Source organism: Dipodomys merriami, unplaced genomic scaffold (assembly GCF_024711535.1).
Source record: "Dipodomys merriami isolate MVZ:Mamm:240054 unplaced genomic scaffold, mDipMer1.0.p SCAF_447, whole genome shotgun sequence".
NCBI classification, from domain to species: Eukaryota; Metazoa; Chordata; class Mammalia; order Rodentia; family Heteromyidae; genus Dipodomys; species Dipodomys merriami.
Genome location: NW_027206010.1, coordinates 239,133 through 257,632, shown reverse-complemented (window position 1 = coordinate 257,632; position 18,500 = coordinate 239,133). Strand labels below are relative to the sequence as shown.

Below are 18,500 nucleotides of genomic sequence, written 5' to 3'. Positions count from 1 at the left end.
TCCTCTTCAATATAGTCCTAGAACCCTTAGCCAGGGCAATAAGGCAAGAAAAAGACATTAAAGGGATCCGCATAGGAAAAGAAGAAGTTAAACTATCCCTTTTTGCAGACGACATGATACTATACCTCCAAGATCCCAAAAACTCCATCCCCAAACTCTTAGAAATCATAAATCACTTTGGCAAAATAGCAGGATACAAAATAAACCCACAAAAATCAGTTGCCTTCCTATACACTGATAATGTACAGGAAGAGAGGGAAATAAAGGGAGCAACCCCATTCACAATAACCTCCCGAAAAATAAAATATTTAGGAATTAACCTAACCAAAGATGTAAAAGAACTATTTAATGAGAACTATAAAAAGTTAAAGAAAGAAATTGCAGAAGACACTAGGAAATGGAAAGACCTCCCATGCTCCTGGATAGGCCGACTTAATATAGTAAAGACGGTAATACTTCCAAAACTAATATACAAATTCAACGCAATTCCTATTAAAATCCCAATGACGTACATCTCTGAAATACAGAAAACAGTCCAAAAATTCATATGGAACAACAAAAGACCTAGAATAGCCAAAACAATTCTAGGGGATAAAGACAATATGGGAGGGCTATCCATGCCGAACTTCAAACTCTACTACAGAGCTATAATAACAAAGACAGCATGGTACTGGCACAAAAACAGACCCGAAGACCAATGGAACAGAATAGAAGATCCAGAAATAAATCCACAGGCCTACAGCCAGCTGATATTCGACAAAGGAGCCAAAGACATACAATGGAAGAAACACAGCCTCTTCAACCGCTGGTGCTGGGAAAACTGGGCAGCCACATGCAGAAAACTAAAAGTGGACCCCAGCCTATCACCATGCACCAACATCAACTCAAAATGGATTAAAGACCTTAACATTAAACCTGAATCTCTGAAACTACTGCAGGACAGAGTAGGAGAGACACTTGAACTAATAGGCACAGGAAGGAACTTCCTGAACAGAGTCCCAGGGTCACAACAAATTGGAGAGAGACTCGACAAATGGGACTACCTTAAAATAAAAAGCTTCTGCACAGATAAAGCTATCGCAACCAAGCTAGAAAGACAACCAACTAATTGGGAAAAAATATTTACCAGCAATATATCAGACAAGGGGTTAACATCCTGTATATACAGGGAACTCAAGAAACTAATCCCTCCCAAACCTAACAAACCAATTACTAAATGGGCAAGGGAACTAAAGAGGGACTTCTCAAATGAAGAAATAAAAATGGCAAAGAAACACATGAGGAAATGTTCATCATCCCTGGTGGTGAAGGAAATGCAAATAAAGACAACCCTGAGATACCACCTTACCCCAGTCAGAATGTCCCACATCCACAAATCAGCCAACGACAAATGCTGGAGGGGATGTGGAGAACGAGGAACGCTATTACACTGCTGGTGGGAATGTATACTCATACAACCACTTTGGAAAGCAGTCTGGAGGGTCCTTAGAAAGCTAAAGATTGACCTCCCTTACGACCCAGTCATACCACTTCTAGGCATCTACCCTGAACAACAGGAACCAATATACAAGGACACGTGCACCTCCATGTTTATTGCAGCACTGTTCACAATAGCTAGGATATGGAAACAACCTAGATGCCCCACCACAGATGAATGGATCCAAAAATTGTGGTATCTATACACAATGGAATATTATGCAGCCATTAGAAATGACAAAATAATGGCATTTGCAGGGAAATGGATGGAGCTAGAAGGAATCATGTTGAGCGAGGTAAGCCAAGAACGAAGAGACAAACAGTACATGGTCTCCCTGATAAGCGGATGATAAATCCAAAATGTTAGGTGATATGACAAAACTAACAGGACTTAAGAAACAAAGAACTCCCACTCATCTGGTTGAACCACTACTAAATATCCCCATGCTGCTGATCACGTGTATGGTATATAACATATGAACACCGTTATATATTACAGACTGTGATAGACAATTTGCTCCAGGAAAGTTAGAATGAACGTGTGACTTTAAATGAGCATCATTATTCCACAATACTGTGAATTTCCGGAAATTAAGTAATCACTTAATCACAATCAAAAAAAAAAAAAAAAAAAAAAAAGAACCTTGGGGAAGGGAGGGAGGGAGGGGATGGTAGGGAGAAAACAATGGAGGGGGTAACAATGTTCAAGAGGAAGTGTACTCATTACCCCACTCATGTAACTGTAACCCTCTGTATAGAATCTTTACAATAAAAAAAAAAAAAAAAAAAAAAAGCCCTTCTGTTCCCCTCAGCCACTACCTGTGATTAGGGGGGAAGAGATGGGAACCAGAACAACTAAACAAGGAACAAAGTGAGCAATGGTTCATCTCAGGATCTGGTGAACTCCCAAAGATCTCTACTTCCCCAAAGAGCCTTGGCAGGAGTTTTCCTTTTCCTTCTCTGAGATTCCATCACGTTTAGAATTGTGATACACCCACTTCTTCCAGCCAGCACAAGATATCCCTGGCACTTCGAGATGACACAGGCTTTCATTTGTGGCCTGAGGCATGTCTATAAACAGGAGGCTTGACGGCCATCTTGGGGAGATCTGACTTACGCACCACAGAACTATGGACATGATGGTGATCATCCGGATGTTCCGGGTTCGGAGCAGATCCAGAATGCGATGGGATTGCTTCTTCTTGGAACTTAGGTCTTGTAACTGCAGGACCACAATAATGAAGGGCAGAGAAGAGAGAGAAGGTCAGAGACTTATGAGCATGAAGTCCCATAATTAAAAATCTGACATGTTAGCTATTTCCTGGGAGCCTTTTCTGGTTCTTCCTTGAAGTAGAGTGACAGATGGGGCAGCTGAAGACTCACGGAAGCCTTATCATTTACAAACAAGAATGTATTCAAATGAGGAGAAAAGAAAGGCGATCAGTCCCTTAAAGGATGTAGCAAAGACACAAGGCGCTGGCTGACAGCTCCCTCGGGGAAACCACCCCAGCTACCACCACGACCACATTCCAGAGGCTTCAGGGGTGCATTCTTCTCCAAGGCTGGCTCCCTGCCTTCTGGGTCAGGGAGAAAAAGTAGCTGTGCAGTTTATTGATCTGACATTTAAGAAGAATGAAATGTTTTGAGTTCTCATACCATGTAGTTACTGGTCTACTTCCAGGGAGGAAAAAAAAAAATTCAAATTGAAAAACAGGAAAATTGACCTCAGCTTCACCCGGAGTAACTTCCTATGAAATTAGGAACAGTTGAGGCCATTAATAAACTGCACGTCTAAACACACTGATGTTGCTTTCTTAAGCAAACCCAGCTTTAGAGCTTTTTTTCCCCCCCCTCCAAGTTTAGCAGTTCAACAAAAGGTCAGCTTCAGACTTAAAGGATCCCTTGAAGTAGTCTTATTTCCGCAGAGATGCAAATGGGGTTCAGGGCTGTGCCCAAACTGACCCCTCACTTCAAAGCCACCAAAGCCACCTCATTTAAAACCCTCTTGGCCACATTCCTGTCCTGACCTCTGTGCGTTAGAGCCCTTTCCAGAACATGCTGAGTGGGAGCTGTTGCCGGACTCCCACTTAAGGGAGACGCCAGCAGGGCTGCCGGTGGCCATTGGCCCCTTGGTTGCTTTGGCAACCGGTTTTCCTCTCTCAAGCCCTGAGTTTGCATTCTAAGCCCTCCATGTCTCTAACATGAATGACTTGTGGCTGTTCCCATAGCCCATCCCTTGTCTTCCCATAGACGAAAGACATATTGCAGAGCCACAGCCTCTAGTGTGTATAGATTCTAATCTCTTCTTATAGCTGAGCTTGAGAAGACTGCCTGTGGCAGAGAAGAGAGGAGGAGTAACAGGAAGCAGCAGGCACCAGGTGCCAGCAGAGCCAAGAAATTACTCAGTGTGAGAACATGGTTTGCAGACAAGGGTGGGGAAGAGAGAAACAGTGAACATCAGAAAAGATCTGGCTCCAACTGATATGTGATCACTAGCCACTGGAGAGGTGAATAGGGACTGAATACTTCTCTCTCTCTCTCTCTTTTATTTTTCAGGTACAAGACTGAAACTCGAACCCAGTACCTGATGCTTTGGCTCATTGGCTAGGGCTCTACCAACCAAGCCACACCTCCAACCCCGAGAGACTAAACACTTTTTTTTTTTGGTGCAAGTCCTGGGGCTTGAACTCACGGCCTGGGCACTGTCCCTGAGCTTCTTTTGCTCAAGGTTAGCATTCTACTACTCAAGCCACAGTGCTACTTCCTGGCCTTTTCTGCATATGTGATTCTGAGGGATCGAACCCAGGGCTTCATGCATGCTAGGCAAATACTCTACCACTAAGCCATATTCCCAGCCGAGACTAAATACTTCTAACTGCAAATCTACCTGCGTTTTGCATGTTATTTACTGAGGCCCAAGAAACACTGATTTTCCAAAATGCTGATGTTGCAAAACGCCTATGTCTCATAAAGGGTGTTTCATATTAAAGCTGATGATGAAAATGTGTGACTGGGGGCTGGGAAGGTGGTTCAGTGGTAGAGCGCTTGCCTTGCATGCATGAGGCCCTGGGTTCAATTCCTCAGCACCACATAAGCAGAAGAAAAAAAAAGCCAGAAATGGTGCTATGGCTCAAGTGGTAGAGCGCTAGCCTTGAGCTGAAGAGCTGAGGGACAGCGCCCAGGCCCAGAGTTCAGGCCCCACAACCGGACCCCCCCCCCCAAAAAAAAAAAAAAAGAAAATGTGTGACTGCATGGGAGTAAGTAAATAAAACATGAACATCTAGCCATGAGAAAGGGGTGTTCCTATTCCTCAGCTACTGGGATTGAACAGGTCTGCCCTGGGAAGAGCCAGGGCTTGGGCAGGACAAGGGCTGGGCTCCTGTGAGCGAGGTGGAAGCGGCTCCCCTCAAGGGCTGGCCTCTGTGGCCTCCTCCTCCATGGCAGGCAGAGCTTACCTCACTCAGGTCAAAGATGGTGGAAGGCGCAACGATTCCGTTGATTTTCGCAGCCTTGCGGATGATCACTTCTGCCTCCTGATATCGCCCCTGTGAGATGAGCCATCGGGGGGACTCGGGGATAAACCTGGGGGTACAAGGACAATTCCTGTGAGGCTTTCTCAATGGCCGAGGTGAGAATTGGAGGGCAAGAAGTAAGGTTTCAAGTTTGTGGAATGTCTGATGTTCACAAGCCAGAAACAGGGAGACAGTCACGGTAACTTGGGGTGTGAGCTCTGGAAGTCACTGACTGTAGTGTGTGGAACTTGGAGGCCCCTAAACTCTCCAGGGGATCCCCATATAGGCTGGCCACCTCTCTTTTGGAGGGATGGTGATGTCCCCTGCAGGGCTTTAAGGAAACAGCGATGGAAGTTTCTCTCTGATCTTTTAACTTGTATTTTCTCCCCACGACTTATCAAATAGACCTGTCATCCACCCAATGTAAATCAGCATGACTGCCAGGTGTCAGGGGCTCACGCCTGGAATCCTAGCAACTCAGGAGGCTGAGATCTGAGGATTGAAGTTCAAAGCCAGACTGAGCAGAAAAAGTGCATGAGATGCTTATCTCCAATGATCCACCAAAAGTGGGAAGTGAGCTGTGGCTCAAGTGGTAGAGCACTGGCCTTGAGTGAAAAAAAAACTCTCAGGGATAACACCTAGGCCCTGAGTTCAAGCCCCAGGATTGGCACCCCCTCCAAAAAAAGGGGTGGGGGGAATTATCAAGGCACCTGAACATTTCAAGTCTTGGGCACTTATGTCGCAACCAGGCCCCAGCATGATGCCTTCATTCCTCTCCCACTGTGCCCCGAAATGTTCCTTGTTCCTTGTGGGCCAGTGAGCTCACTCTCCTGTTCTAAGGGATAATTCTCACTTCAGCTCTTCTGCTAGGGGTGTGGAATGACCTTTTTGCCTGTGCAATCCTTACAGGCGCGCATGTGGCTTGCCTTCCTTGGTACAGCCACCTTGAAAACTCTCACTTAGAGACTACCCCTTCTCTCTCCACGCCCGTGGCATGAGGTCTCAAGAGCACACCCCTCGAATCATGGACCTTCTGTCTTATCCCAGCGGGGAGGGGGGGAGAAAGAGTGTGAGAACTCTCCAGAGGTCATCTTGGACCCCATTTTCTCACAGCTACTTCTGTTCCTTGCACTTAGATCAACCCAGCAGAGGGATGACAACAAGGCTGTTGATAGGCTGGAATGGTTTTGTTTTGGCTCTTCTCTGTGTTGACAGACATTCTCAAGCATTTTGAAGCAATTTATAAATGATCTACACACTTCCTAGCTCTGGGAGCCCAGACAAGGAGCTGAAGGCGGTTGTTGCTGCCCTCTGGTGGACGCCTGGGGGAAGCAACCCTGTGAGGAGACGGCACCAGGTATAGGGCTACCACTCACCACCAGAGCGCAGCACACAGGGCCCCTGGCCCAGTCAGCGCCAGCAGCAGCATGCGCCAATCTCGGATGAAGTAAGCAAACAGTGGCAGCACCATGTAGCCAAATGCATAAAATATGCACACTCCTAATGTGGCAAATAGTATGCGAACTGACTTGCCAAGGATTTCTGTTCCTGTTCAAAACAAAGGAGGGGTCAAGTTAGTTACTTGCACGTTATTTCCTTATTTGTCTTCCACAGTGTCATTTTTCAACAGAGAGACAAGGAGGCAGCCAGAATTATTTCTACATTCCCCAGCCTTAGGGTGGGATCAGCTCTGAACCCAATCTGCTCTGATCATATCCGGGGGTGCCTCACTGAGAGACCTCTCAGCAACATGAAAATGTCATTGCTTTCTTGGCCACATGCTAACGATGCCATTATGAGGTGTTTACTGTTCTCACGAGGAAGACTTCAGTAGAGGCAAAGTCATTACTAAGGGCACATATGCTCAGTATTATTCTCTGAGGAAAAAAAATATATTTATTACATGTGAAAAGAAAAAATAATCCTTTTAACAATACAACCCAAGAACCCCCAAAGATTTGATTAGTTCTAAGTCAGACTCCTAACAGAGAGACTGACAACCTTTCCGGGAGAATATGTTGACATTTCTGAACCAAAGCCTTGCGTGATAGACACTGAACCAAAACCTGAGCTAGTTTATTCTTGTTGGTAGACACCAATGGCCACAACCCCTTGACACAGATGGCAGTTCTCTTTCCTGGAGAGCCCATCCACGGTGGCTTTACACCTCATGCCATCTGGCCACCTCAGCTCTGTAGAACAAACTTTTGAAAATGGATGATCTCTGCTAAGTTTTAGTTGAATGGCATCAAGTACTAATCAGACCAATGTCTGCGACACCTTGGGAGTCCAGAAAAGTAACTGGAAATCAGAAGTTAGGCTATTGTGTCACTGTGGACCCAAAGGTGGTCAGGTGTCTGGCTGACAATCTCCCTGCTGACAAATTAGGTTCACTAGAAATCTCTGGTCAGTGTTGCTGGAGAGCACATCCTTCTGCAGGGCATCGCAGCTGTCTGCGGAATAGGGTGACAGTGAAACATAGGATCAAGTACTCAACTCCAACTTGAGGGCCATACCCAGGACAAATGCTGCCACATAGTTGGAGATCTGGCCCATGCCTACAAGGACAAACAGCACGGTAAACATCTCGTAGTTCTTTGAGAAGATCTGCAGGAAGCTGAAGCCTGTCTGCATGCCCATGGTCACAAATAGCACGTTCTTCCGACCAAACCTGGGAAGGGAAAGGAGAGTCACAGAGAACCAGCTGGGAGAGGCAGCAGGAATGGGCTCCACCAAGATGGGTGGAGACCCGTGCGAGGAGCAGCTGTGAACAGTGTCGCCAGGGAACCTGGCACCTGTCCAGTCCCACTCTCCCAGGCCCCGTGCTGTCACTCTCCTCTATGGCAAGTCCTTGGGATGAATGCACAGCTGCGTGCCAGGGTTGCTCTATAGGTAGTGCCATAATTGTGCAAGGGAACAGAACTATGCTTATATCCATATATCCTTTGGAGGATGACAGAGAAACAATTCATAATAAGTGAAAACTGATCATGGATAGATGCATTTCTTTGTCTATATGAGCAGTAACCAATAAAAGATCCTAGGAAGAATCTCTTTGGTAGGTACCCAAATAACTGGATGAAAAGTGGTAACTAACATCATCATGCAGAGACACTGCTTGTGCCTTTTAACCTTGCCAAAGGGGAGAAGGATTCTGAGCCTGGCTGGGTCTTTGGATAAAGCTACCTCTCCGCAAGAAATGCAGGGAACAGAGGAATAGCTGAAGTGAGCAAGGAACAGACAACCTGCAAAATCCAGACAGAGAAATTCTACACGTGGAACAGCCCAGGGCTCAATTAAAGTAGACTAAAAGACACAGAGAAGTTTTTGAATGGGCAAGACTAAATTTCTGCCAAAGGATGCATGTTTGCAGGATAAACGTACAAAGAAAAAAAAAAAAAAACTTGAGTGTGGGCACTAATCTCAAAAGAGAAAAAAAAAGTCACTGAACCCGTGATCCCTGGTATTCAGATCTTGAAATTCAAATTCCTTGAAGTCCAAAATCTGAAAGGATCCAAATTCTGAAAATATAATTCTGGAAAACAAACAAACAAACAAACAAACAAACAACTTCCAGCTTGCTGGCAGCCATGAGGTAAACTAAACACATGCTCCTCATTCTCCCTCCCTGCTACGAGTTGAAGAGTGGAGCCAAGTGACCTCAGACTGAAACTTCAGAAACCATGGCCCAAAATTATTTCTTCCTTCAGGCAATTTCTCAAGAAGAAATTACAGCCTTGCTTCTTCAAGTGTTACTGAACCAATGAAATTCTCAGAGGATAGACTCCCGAGCTCGCTGTACATGCTTGCCTAGTGCTCGACCACCTGCCTTGTTTTTAGTTAACAGTCATAAAACAACTGTCAGCTTGTTAATTTATGTGAAATTTAATGGCGTTTCTTATAATAGGCTATTACTATATTAAAGGCTTACTAAGATATGTATTGAGGCCTCATCATAAAAAAACAAATTGGAAAAACTTATATACTCATAATAATTAAGTAAATAACTAAATATTAACCAAACAATTTTTTAGGGAGGGAGGGTGATGGCAGAATGTGACTCTGATCAAGATGAACTGTACATATAAATGGACATGTTAAAATGAAATCGTTGGGCTGGGAAGGTGGCTCAGTGGTAGAGTGCTTGCCTTGCACGGGTTCAATTCCTCAGCACCACGTAAGCAGAAAAAGCCAGAAGTGGCGCTGTGGCTCAAGTGGTAGGGCGCTAGCCTTGAGCTGAAGAGCTGAGGGGCAGCGCCCAGGCCCAGCGTTTAGGCCCCACGACCAACAAAAAAAAAAAAAAAGAAAGAAAGAAAAAAGAAAAAGAGAAAAAGAAACAGTTTTGTTTGAAGATTCATGCTAAAATGAAACCCCCTTGTTTGAAGATTAGAAAGAGTATTTTTCAGTGTTATCTAATTTTCTTATAAACTGCCAATACAGTTTGAAAATTAACACAATAGAATAAACAGGAAAGTAAGCAGGCTTGGATGGAGGGTGTTAGTGGGAGGAAGGAGGGCTAATTATTCTATTAAAATTAAACCTATTGAATTGTTTTAAGAAGGAGGTGTGAGATAGAGGACAGTGATAGAGGTGAGACTGAGCTGGACACATTAGGTACAGTGTGGAAATGTCACAATAAATCCCCCTTTGGGGGCTGGGAAGGTGGCTCAGTGGTAGAGTGCTTGCCTTGCATGCCTGAGGCCCTGGGTTCGATTCCTCAGCACCACATAAGCAAAAAGAAAAAAGCCAGAAGTGGCGCTATGGCTCAAGTGGTAGAGCGCTAGCCTTGAGCTGAAGAGCTGAGGGACAGCACTCAGGCCCAGAGTTCAGGCCCCATGACTGGAACTCCCCCCCAAAAGATAAAGTTAACTCAATAAAATAATGTATACTTATATAGAATATACAGCAACAAAAACAATAAATAATTCTACATATGAATGAAAAAATTTCAATGTAGAGCCAGGCTCCAGTAGCTCACTCCTGTAATCCTAGTTATTCAGGAGGCTGAGATGTGAGGTTCAAGGTCAAAGCCAGCCTAGGCAGGAAAGTCCATGAGACTCTTTCTTATCTCCAATTAACCACCAGAAAACCGGAAGTGGCACTGTGGTTCAAGTGGTACAGCATTCACCTTGGACTGAAGAGCTCAGGGATAGTGCCCAGGCCCAGAGTTCGAGCCCCAATACAAAAAATAAATAAATAAAATAAAATACTTGCAGGAGCAGGATGCTGGTGGTTCACATCTGCAATTCTAGCTACAGGAGTCTGTGAGCAGAAGGATTGTGGTTTGAGACCAGCCTGGGCAGAAAAGTTCATGGGATCTTATCTCTAAAATAACCAGCAAAAACAAAACAAAACAAAATAACAAGAAACACCTAACAAACAAACAAACAAAAAAACAAGGCTGTCCAGGCACCAGTGGCTTAAGCCTATAATCCTCAGGAGGCTGAGATCTGAGGATTTGTAATGTTCAAAGCCAGCTGGGCAGACCAACCTAATATTCTTATCTTCAATTAAACACCAAAAAGCCCAAAGTGGAGCTGTGGCTCAAGTACAGAGCACTAGTCTAGAATTAAAAAGCTCAGGGACAGTGTCTAGGCACTGAGTTCAGGCCCCAGTACTGGCACAAAACAAATCAGGGCTGGAAGCCGACGCCGGTGGTTCATGTCTGTAACCCTAGCTACTCAGGAGGCTGAGATCTAAGGATCACAGTTCAAAGCTAGCCTGGGCAGGAAAGTCCACGAGGCTCTAATCTCCAATAAACCACCAAAAAACTACTAGTGGCATTGTGGCTCAAGTGGTAGAGCACTAGTCTTGAGCTAAAGAGCAGAGGGACAGCACCTAGGCCCAGAGTTCAATCCCCATGACCAACCAAAAAAAAATCAGGACTGGAGTTGTGGCTGAAGTGATAGAGCACCAGCCTAGTAAGAATGAGGCCCTGAATTCAAGCCCTAATATTGTAAAAATAAATAAAATAGTGGGGCTGGGAAGGTGGCTCAGTGGTAGAGCGCTTGCCTTGCATGCATGAGGCCCTAGGTTCGATTCCTCAGCACTACATAAGCAAAAAGAAAAAAGCCGGAAGTGGCGCTGTGGCTCAAGTGGTAGAGCACTAGCCTTGAGCTGAAGAGCTGAGGGACAGTGCCCAGGCCCAGAGTTCAGGCCCCACGACCGGACCCCAAAAAAAATAAAATAGTTGGAGGGGCTGGAGCTGTAGTCCAGTGGTAGGGCATATACTTAACATGAACAAGTCCCTAGGTTTAATTCCTTGCACTAATATAATAGTATAGTTGGAAAAAAATAAAACTAAATCTGAATGTATATAAAAATATGCATTAAGCCGGGTGCCAGTGGCTCACACCTGTAATCCCAGCTACTCGGGAGGACAAGATCTGAGGATCACAGTTCAAAGCCAGCCGGGGGAGGAAAGGCTGTGAGACTCTTCAATTAATCAACAGAAAACAGGAAGTAGGGCTGTGGCTCAAATGGTAGAGCACTAGCCTTAAGCTGAAGAGCTGAGGGACAGCACCAGGGCCCAGAGTTCAAGCCCCACCACCAGGGAGGGGAAATGCCTTACAGGGATAGATTACAGGCAATTGCTAGGAGGCGCTCATGCTCATAAGAACTGGGTGGCTCTCCTGCATTCAATAAATAGTTTTCATGTTTCTTTCAAGGCCTGGTTGTCCTTGCAGAACACATTCACACTGAGTCTGGAAGTACCCTCACAGGTATGCCCCAAACAATACTTTCTAGGGTTCTAAGTATTCATTACGCCTAGCATGAAAATGAAAATACATGACTCCCTTTCCCAGAATCAGGCTTTCTACTTTAACCTTTATTCTACCAAGGACTTGTGATTTTCAGGACTTGTGATTTTTCAGAATTTTAGACTGTAGGGATTATAGTGTTCAGGACTGTGTCTTTTAGAATCATGATCAGTAACAACTTGGAAGTGATTATCTTTAGTCAGACTAGTGGTTACTAATTGGGGAGGGTAGGGGTGAGGTGTGTGTGTGTGTGTGTGTGTGTGTGTGTGTGTGTGTGTGTGTGTGTGTGTAGGGGTGAGGTGTGTGTGTGTGTGTGTGTGTGTGTGTGTGTGTGTGTGTGTGTGTAACTAGGGCTTGAACTAAGACCCTCATGCTCTTGCTTGGGTTTTTCCACTCAAGGCTGCCACTCTATCACTTATGCTACAGCATCACTTATGACTTTTTTGTTGATCAGTTGGAGATGAGCCTCATAGACTTTTCTGGGGTTGGCTTTGAACCCCGATCCTGAGATGTTAGATTCCAAGGTAGCTAGGATTACAGGCAGAAGTCATCAGCCCCGGTGGATAAGGCATCTTGATAGGCAATAAACTTATATTGCTTGACTTCCCAAAATAAGTCATTAGTTCACACATTAATTCTGTGTGTTTTTCTATTTCTGTGCTCATTTTAAAATTTAATAAAAAAAAAGGAGGAAGCTGCTTAGTTTTATTTCATGTCAGAGAGAGTACCACAAACAGGAGGAACAAGTCAATCTATGGGAGGCGGCAGCTTCAGCTTTGAGACTGGTCAGAGCTGGCTAACACCCACTGCATTCAATGAATGCCTACTAGCCATCTATTAAATTAGCAACAGGGTAACATTAAAAAAAAAAAAAAAAAAGCTGGGCGCTGATAGCTCAGGCCTGTAATCCTAGCTACTCAGGAGGCTGAGATCTGAGGATCGCGGTTCAAAGCCAGCCCAGGCAGGAACATCCGTGAGATTCTTTTTTTTTTTTTTTTTTGGGTCTGGTCGTGGGGCCTGAACTCTGAGCCTGGGCGCAGTCCCTCAGCATTTCAGCTCAAGGCTAGCGCTCTACCACTTGAGCTGCAGTGCCACTTTTATGGCCTTTTCTGCTTATGTGGTGCTGAGGAATCGAATCCAGGGCTTCAGGCATGCAAGGCAAGTGCTCTACGACTGAGCCACCTTCCCAGCCCGAGATTCTTATCTCCAGTGAACTACCAGAAAACCGGAAGTGGTACTGTGGCTCAAGTGGTATAGTGTTCGCCTTGTGCTTAAGAGCTAAGGGACAGGGGCTGGGAAGGGTGGCTCAGTGGTAGAGCGCTTGCCTTGCATGCCTGAGGCTCTGGGTTTGATTCCTCAGCACCACATAAGCAAAAAAGAAAAAAGCCGAAGTGGTGCTGTGGCTCAAGTGACAGAGCGCTAGCCTTGAGCTGAAGAGCTGAGGGACAGTGCTCAGGCCCAGAGTTCAGACCCAGGACTGGACCCCCCCCCCTCAAAAAAAAAAAAAAAAAAGAGCTGAGGGACAGCGCCCAGGCCCAGAGCTCAAGCCCTTCACCAAATAAATAAATAAATAAATAAATAAATAAATAAATAAATAAATAAAAATGCTATCTCTGTCCTCAAGGGACTTATTGCCTGGTGAAACAGATATCAATCACACTTTAATCAAACAACCATGCTACTAAATACACAATTATATACTGAGACAAATGCACCCAAAGAACCAAGTCCCAGGCCCGCCAGCACAACAAAGAAACCCATCCAGGACTAGTCAAGTGGAGTACTGGGCATCCAGGCCTCCCTGACAATGGAACACTGATCAGGCCCAAAGGAAAAGTACCTGCTAACAACAGGGAATTTAACCAGACATTGGTGGATTAATCTGGTAATCTTAGCTATTCAGGAAACTGAGATCAGAGGATTATATTTCAAAACTAGCCTGGGCAAGAAAGTCTACAAGACTCTTACCTTTAATTAACCACCAAAAGCCAGAAGTGGAGTTGTGGCCCCAGTGGCAGAGTATTAGCCTTGAGTGAAAAGGTAAGGGATAGTGCTCAGGCCCTCAGTCCAAGCCCCAGGCCCAGCATTAAAATAAATGAATAAAAGGTCTATCAACAAAATGGCCAATAGAGATCTACCTAAAAAACAGGAAATGTAGCCAGGCACCAGTGGCTCATGCCTGTAATCCTAGCTACTCAGGAGGCCAAGATGTGAGGATCACGGTTCAAAGCCAGCCCGGGCAGCAAAGTCCATGAGACTCTTACCTCCAATTAACCACCAGAAAACTGGAAGTGACACAATGGCTCAAGTGGTAGAGTGCTAGCTTTGAGCTGAAGAGCTGAGGGACTGCGCTCAGACCCAGAGTTCAAGCCCCACAACTGACATAAAAAAAAAAAGAAAAAAGAAAAAAAAAACAGGAAATGTCTGCTTCTTTTCTTATGCTGTTACTCATAACTCACAAAGATAAGTATGTAATAAAGACCTTGATAATCTGAGATTATTTTAATTGTTCTTAAACTTCAGACTTAAAAACAGATCAGAAAGAAAGCTTAACCTTTGTCCCATAAAAAGTTACTCAGCTCATACCTATAATAGGCTCATACCTATAATCCTACTCAGGAGGCTGAGATCTGAGGATAGGCAGTTCAAAGCCAACCCAGACAGAAAAGTCCCCATGAAACCTTTATCTCCAATTAACCACTCAAAAACTGGAAGTACAGCTGTGGCTCAAGTGGTAGAGTGCTAGTCTTGAGCACAAAGAGGCTGAGGGACAGCGCCAAGGCCCTGAGTTCAAGCCGTACAACTGGCAAAAAAAAAAAGCTTACTGTTGCGGGACACTGGTGGCTTATTCCTGTAATCCTATCTATTCAGGAGGGTGAGATCTGATGATCTTGGTTCAAAGCTAGCTCGGGCAGAAAAGGTCTTGAGATTCATATCTCCAATTAACCATCAGAAAACTGGAAGTAGAGCTGTGGTTCAAAGTGGTAGAATAATAGCCTTGCACAGAAAGGGCTGGGAAGGTGGCTCAGTGGTAAAGTGCTTGCCTTGTATACATGAGGTCCTGGGTTTGATTCCTCAGCACCACATAAACAGAAAAAAGCTGGAAGTGGCACTGTGGCTCAAGTGGTAGAGTGCTAGCCTTGAGCTGTGAGGGGCAGTGCCCAAGCCCACCAACAACAACAGCAACAAAAGAGCTTAGGGACAGCACACAGGCTCCAAGTTTAAGCCAAAACAAACAAACAAACAAAGCAAATCAGCTCATGATGCTTCTACTCCAGCAATCTCTCAATAGGTCCCAGCTGCTCTTGACTCAAGCCCAAACAAACTCTACCTAGATTGCTACACCCTTTCTGCTCATGCCTCTGTCTGCCTCACAGCCCTTTTCTCTAAACCAGTCTGGGCACCTCTACTTCGGTGGACCTCTTTCAGTTCCTGAGCCTCTTGTCTAGGCTTTTAGTACACACTGTTCTAGACCATGAGGCTCTTGCTTCTCCCCATCCCTTCAGCTAATGCCTACGCATCTTTCAGCAAGAAGCGCATGCTGCACTTCTAGGGAAGCCTGACCCAGTCAGACACTCCCACAAGCACACCGACCTCAGGATCACTTCTTTAATCACTGGATAAATCCATTCTAGCTTGCTGAAGGCAAGACCCAGGAGAACTCAAGTCTCAAGCAGTAGTTCACTCACACACAAAAGAACTAGACTGGGTTTGAGCCCTAACCCTGTCAGTGGCCACTGTGTGACCTCTATAGTCCATTTTGCCACTTCTAAACAGGGACTAGTAATAGTTCCTACTTCCTATCGCTGAGGATGTGATTCTTTGGTTCTTATACTAGCATGTGGCGCCAGACATATTTGTCAAATTAATATAATAACATATGGCATTGTTATAAAATGAAAGCCTTGGAGAATGGAGGGCCTTTCTCTGTCATGGGCAGCTGCCTCAGCTTGTATTGTCTTAGCAAAGTCTAGGAATCGTCTGTTGAACCTCTAATGCTCTGGTGAGGGTAGGAATTTTCTGGTGTGTGTGTGTGTGTACATGCATGCCAAAACTGGGGCTTGAACTCAGGGCCTGGTACTGTCCCTGGGCTTCTTTTGCTCAAGGCTAGCCCTTTACTACTTAAGCCACAGCTTCATTTCAAAAACCATGATCCTTAGATCTGTCTCTTGAGTGGCTAGGATTATAGGCTAGCCACCAGTGCCTGGGTGGATTTTGCTATTTTTAATCACTAGATGACACTCTGGGAAGAGTCAATCTAATGAGATATAGACATATTTAAATCTTCACGAGGAAAGATGTGACAATAATCCATTGATGTAACTATGCCAGGACATCACCTTGAGTTTGTGCTGCAACACGAAACCTTATTCCTAAGGTAGGAATAACATTCTCATTCTGAACTTCAATATATGATTCTCCAATCAGCCAGGAGGATGCCTCCCTACCAGCTTTGCTCTGAGCCACTATGGACCATTTGCTGAAGGCCCCCATCCTCACAGACTCTGAAGCTCCGAGGTAGAAGACGGGACAGAATGGACACAAGAACATGCTTACATACAATCTCTCATATGTTACATATTATTTCATAAGTTTTTGGATTTCCCCAAGCCATGAATGGGCCAGGGGCTCACACCTGTAATCCTAGCTACTCAGGAGGCTGAGATCTGAGGATTGCAATTCAAAGCCAGCCCAGGCAGGAAAGTCCGTGAGACTCTTATCTCCAATAAACTACTAGAAAACTGGAAGTGGTGCTGTGGCTCAAGCAGTAGAGTGCAAGGGCAGCGCCCAAGCCCAGAGTTCAGGCCCCACGACCAACCAAAAAAAAAAAAAAGTTCAACATTAGCTGGGAAGGTGGCTTAGTGGTAGAGTGCTTGCCTAGCATGCATAAAGGCCTGGATTCAATTCCTCAGTACCACATACACTGAAAAAGTCAGAAGTGGTGCTGTGGCTCAAGTGGTAGAGTGCTAGCCTTGAGCAAAAGAAGCTCAGTACCCATGCCCTGAGTTCAAGCCCCAGGACTGGCAAAAAAAAAAAAAACACAAAAAAAAGGTTCAAAATTAGACAAATACCATGTCTATGACACACAGGTCAAAAAGAGCATTTTGATCTCCTGGATATAAAGTAAAGTGACACAAGAAGCCACTTATCTAAGGGGCTTCAGCTTTTCAGACAGCCCCTTATCTCACTAGTGGCTAGTGAGATCTACTTCGGTACTGCCTAAGGATCTGCAATAGACCACATCCATCTGTGTTCAAGATGTCTGTCTTTCCCACACTTGGGGGCGGGAGAGTGCCACGTTCACCAAAGGAAGGCAGATGGGCCCGCGCAGAAGTGAATCATGGCGTATTACCTGGTCACTGGATCATGGATACACTTGGCTTGGATAGCTCAGGTTTCTCTACTCAGCAAGAATTAGGGAGAAAGGTGAGAGGATGTTGGCTCACTTTACTTGATATGGAGTCTATACTAGGCACAGCTTCCTCCTCTTCAAAAATGCAAGGCCCTGGGCTGAGAGAACATCACCAAATTGAAGTCAAAGTCAGGCGTGTGTGTTTCTTGCTCAGTGCTGAGATGCCCTTATAGCTGCAGAAGAAAAGACACCTTACCTGTCTGAGAGCTGCCCCGAAATGAAGGAGCCTAGTAACACCCCCACAAAAAATAAGGAGATGGTGAGCGGAACTTTCCAGTCGTCCTCACATACCAGGTTCCACTGTAAGAGGAGCAAAGGGATGGATATATCATTCATTTGTTGTTTTTTTGAACTTTTGAACTTTTTTATTTTTTTGGCAAGTGCTGGGCCTTGAACTCAGGGCCTGGGCACTGTCCCTGAGCTTCTTTTGCTCAAGGCTAGAACTCTCAGCACTTGAGCCACAGCACCCCTTCCTGCTTTTCCTGTGCATGTGGTACTGAGGAATTGAACCCAGGCCTTCATGCGTGCTAGGCAAGCACTCTACCACTAAGCCACCTTCCCAGCCCATTAAACGTTTTGATTTTAGACCTTCTTAGAAAAACGAAATGCGAATATTACTGCCTGCTTTGGGTATATGAAGCCATGGTTCAGCTGAGTGGCAAAGCTAGGAGCAAGTGTGGTCTTTCCCTCCCCATGGTACTTTTCATAGCTTGGGCCCCACTGTCCCGCTTTCATTTTGAGGATGGGAAGGAAGTGGGGAGCAAGCAGCATTCTGCTCAGAGACTGCATTCTTATGAACAAGGCCTCCTATGCTCACTCCTAAAACTCTGGACAGAGCCCAGGGCTGTAGCTGCAAGGTGCCCTTTCTTAGTGGGGCTAGGAAGAGGGAGTCTAAAGGTCAGAGAATCCAGTAAGAGACTTAAAAGTCAGAGGGCCCAGCATGTACCATCTACACGTGTACCTTTGGCTGGGCTGCGACTACCATCTGGGAAAATGACTCTTCAGTGCTTCTTGTGACATTCTGAGCTGTAATCTTTGATACTAGACACCAACAATCCAGGGTAAATAATACACGAAAAGAAATTTCCAGCTGGACACCAGGGGCTCACACCTGTAATCCTCGCTACTCAGAAGGCTGAGATCAGAGGATCAAAGTTCGAAGCCAGCCTGAGTAGGAAAGTCCATGACACTCTTATCCCCAACTAACAACCAAGAAAAGCCAAAGTGAAACTGTGGCTCAAGTGATAGAGTGTTAGTCTTGAACAAAAGAGCTCCAATACAGTGCTCAGGTCATGAGTTCAAGCACCAGGACTGGCACACACACAACACACACACACA

At 45.2% G+C, this 18,500-nt stretch overlaps 1 protein-coding gene across 5 annotated transcripts in view; it reads right to left on the bottom strand.

Annotated features, from left to right (window-relative positions):
* Positions 1–18,500, bottom strand: part of LOC138808201 (organic cation/carnitine transporter 2) — a 39,927-nt gene that overhangs the window by 11,358 nt on the left and 10,069 nt on the right. For 3 of the 5 annotated variants that reach the window (XM_069994181.1, XM_069994180.1, XM_069994179.1), the window contains exons 2-6: positions 17,359–17,462; positions 7,505–7,659; positions 6,365–6,536; positions 4,932–5,058; positions 2,598–2,698 (exon numbers count right to left, since the gene is read on the bottom strand). In XM_069994181.1, the coding sequence (XP_069850282.1) occupies positions 2,598–2,698; positions 4,932–5,058; positions 6,365–6,536; positions 7,505–7,659; positions 17,359–17,462 (659 nt within the window). Of the gene's footprint in view, positions 1–2,597; positions 2,699–4,931; positions 5,059–6,364; positions 6,537–7,504; positions 7,660–17,102; positions 17,190–17,358; positions 17,463–18,500 lie in introns of those variants that run through there. The other 2 variants (XM_069994182.1, XM_069994183.1) reach the window with 2 other exon arrangements.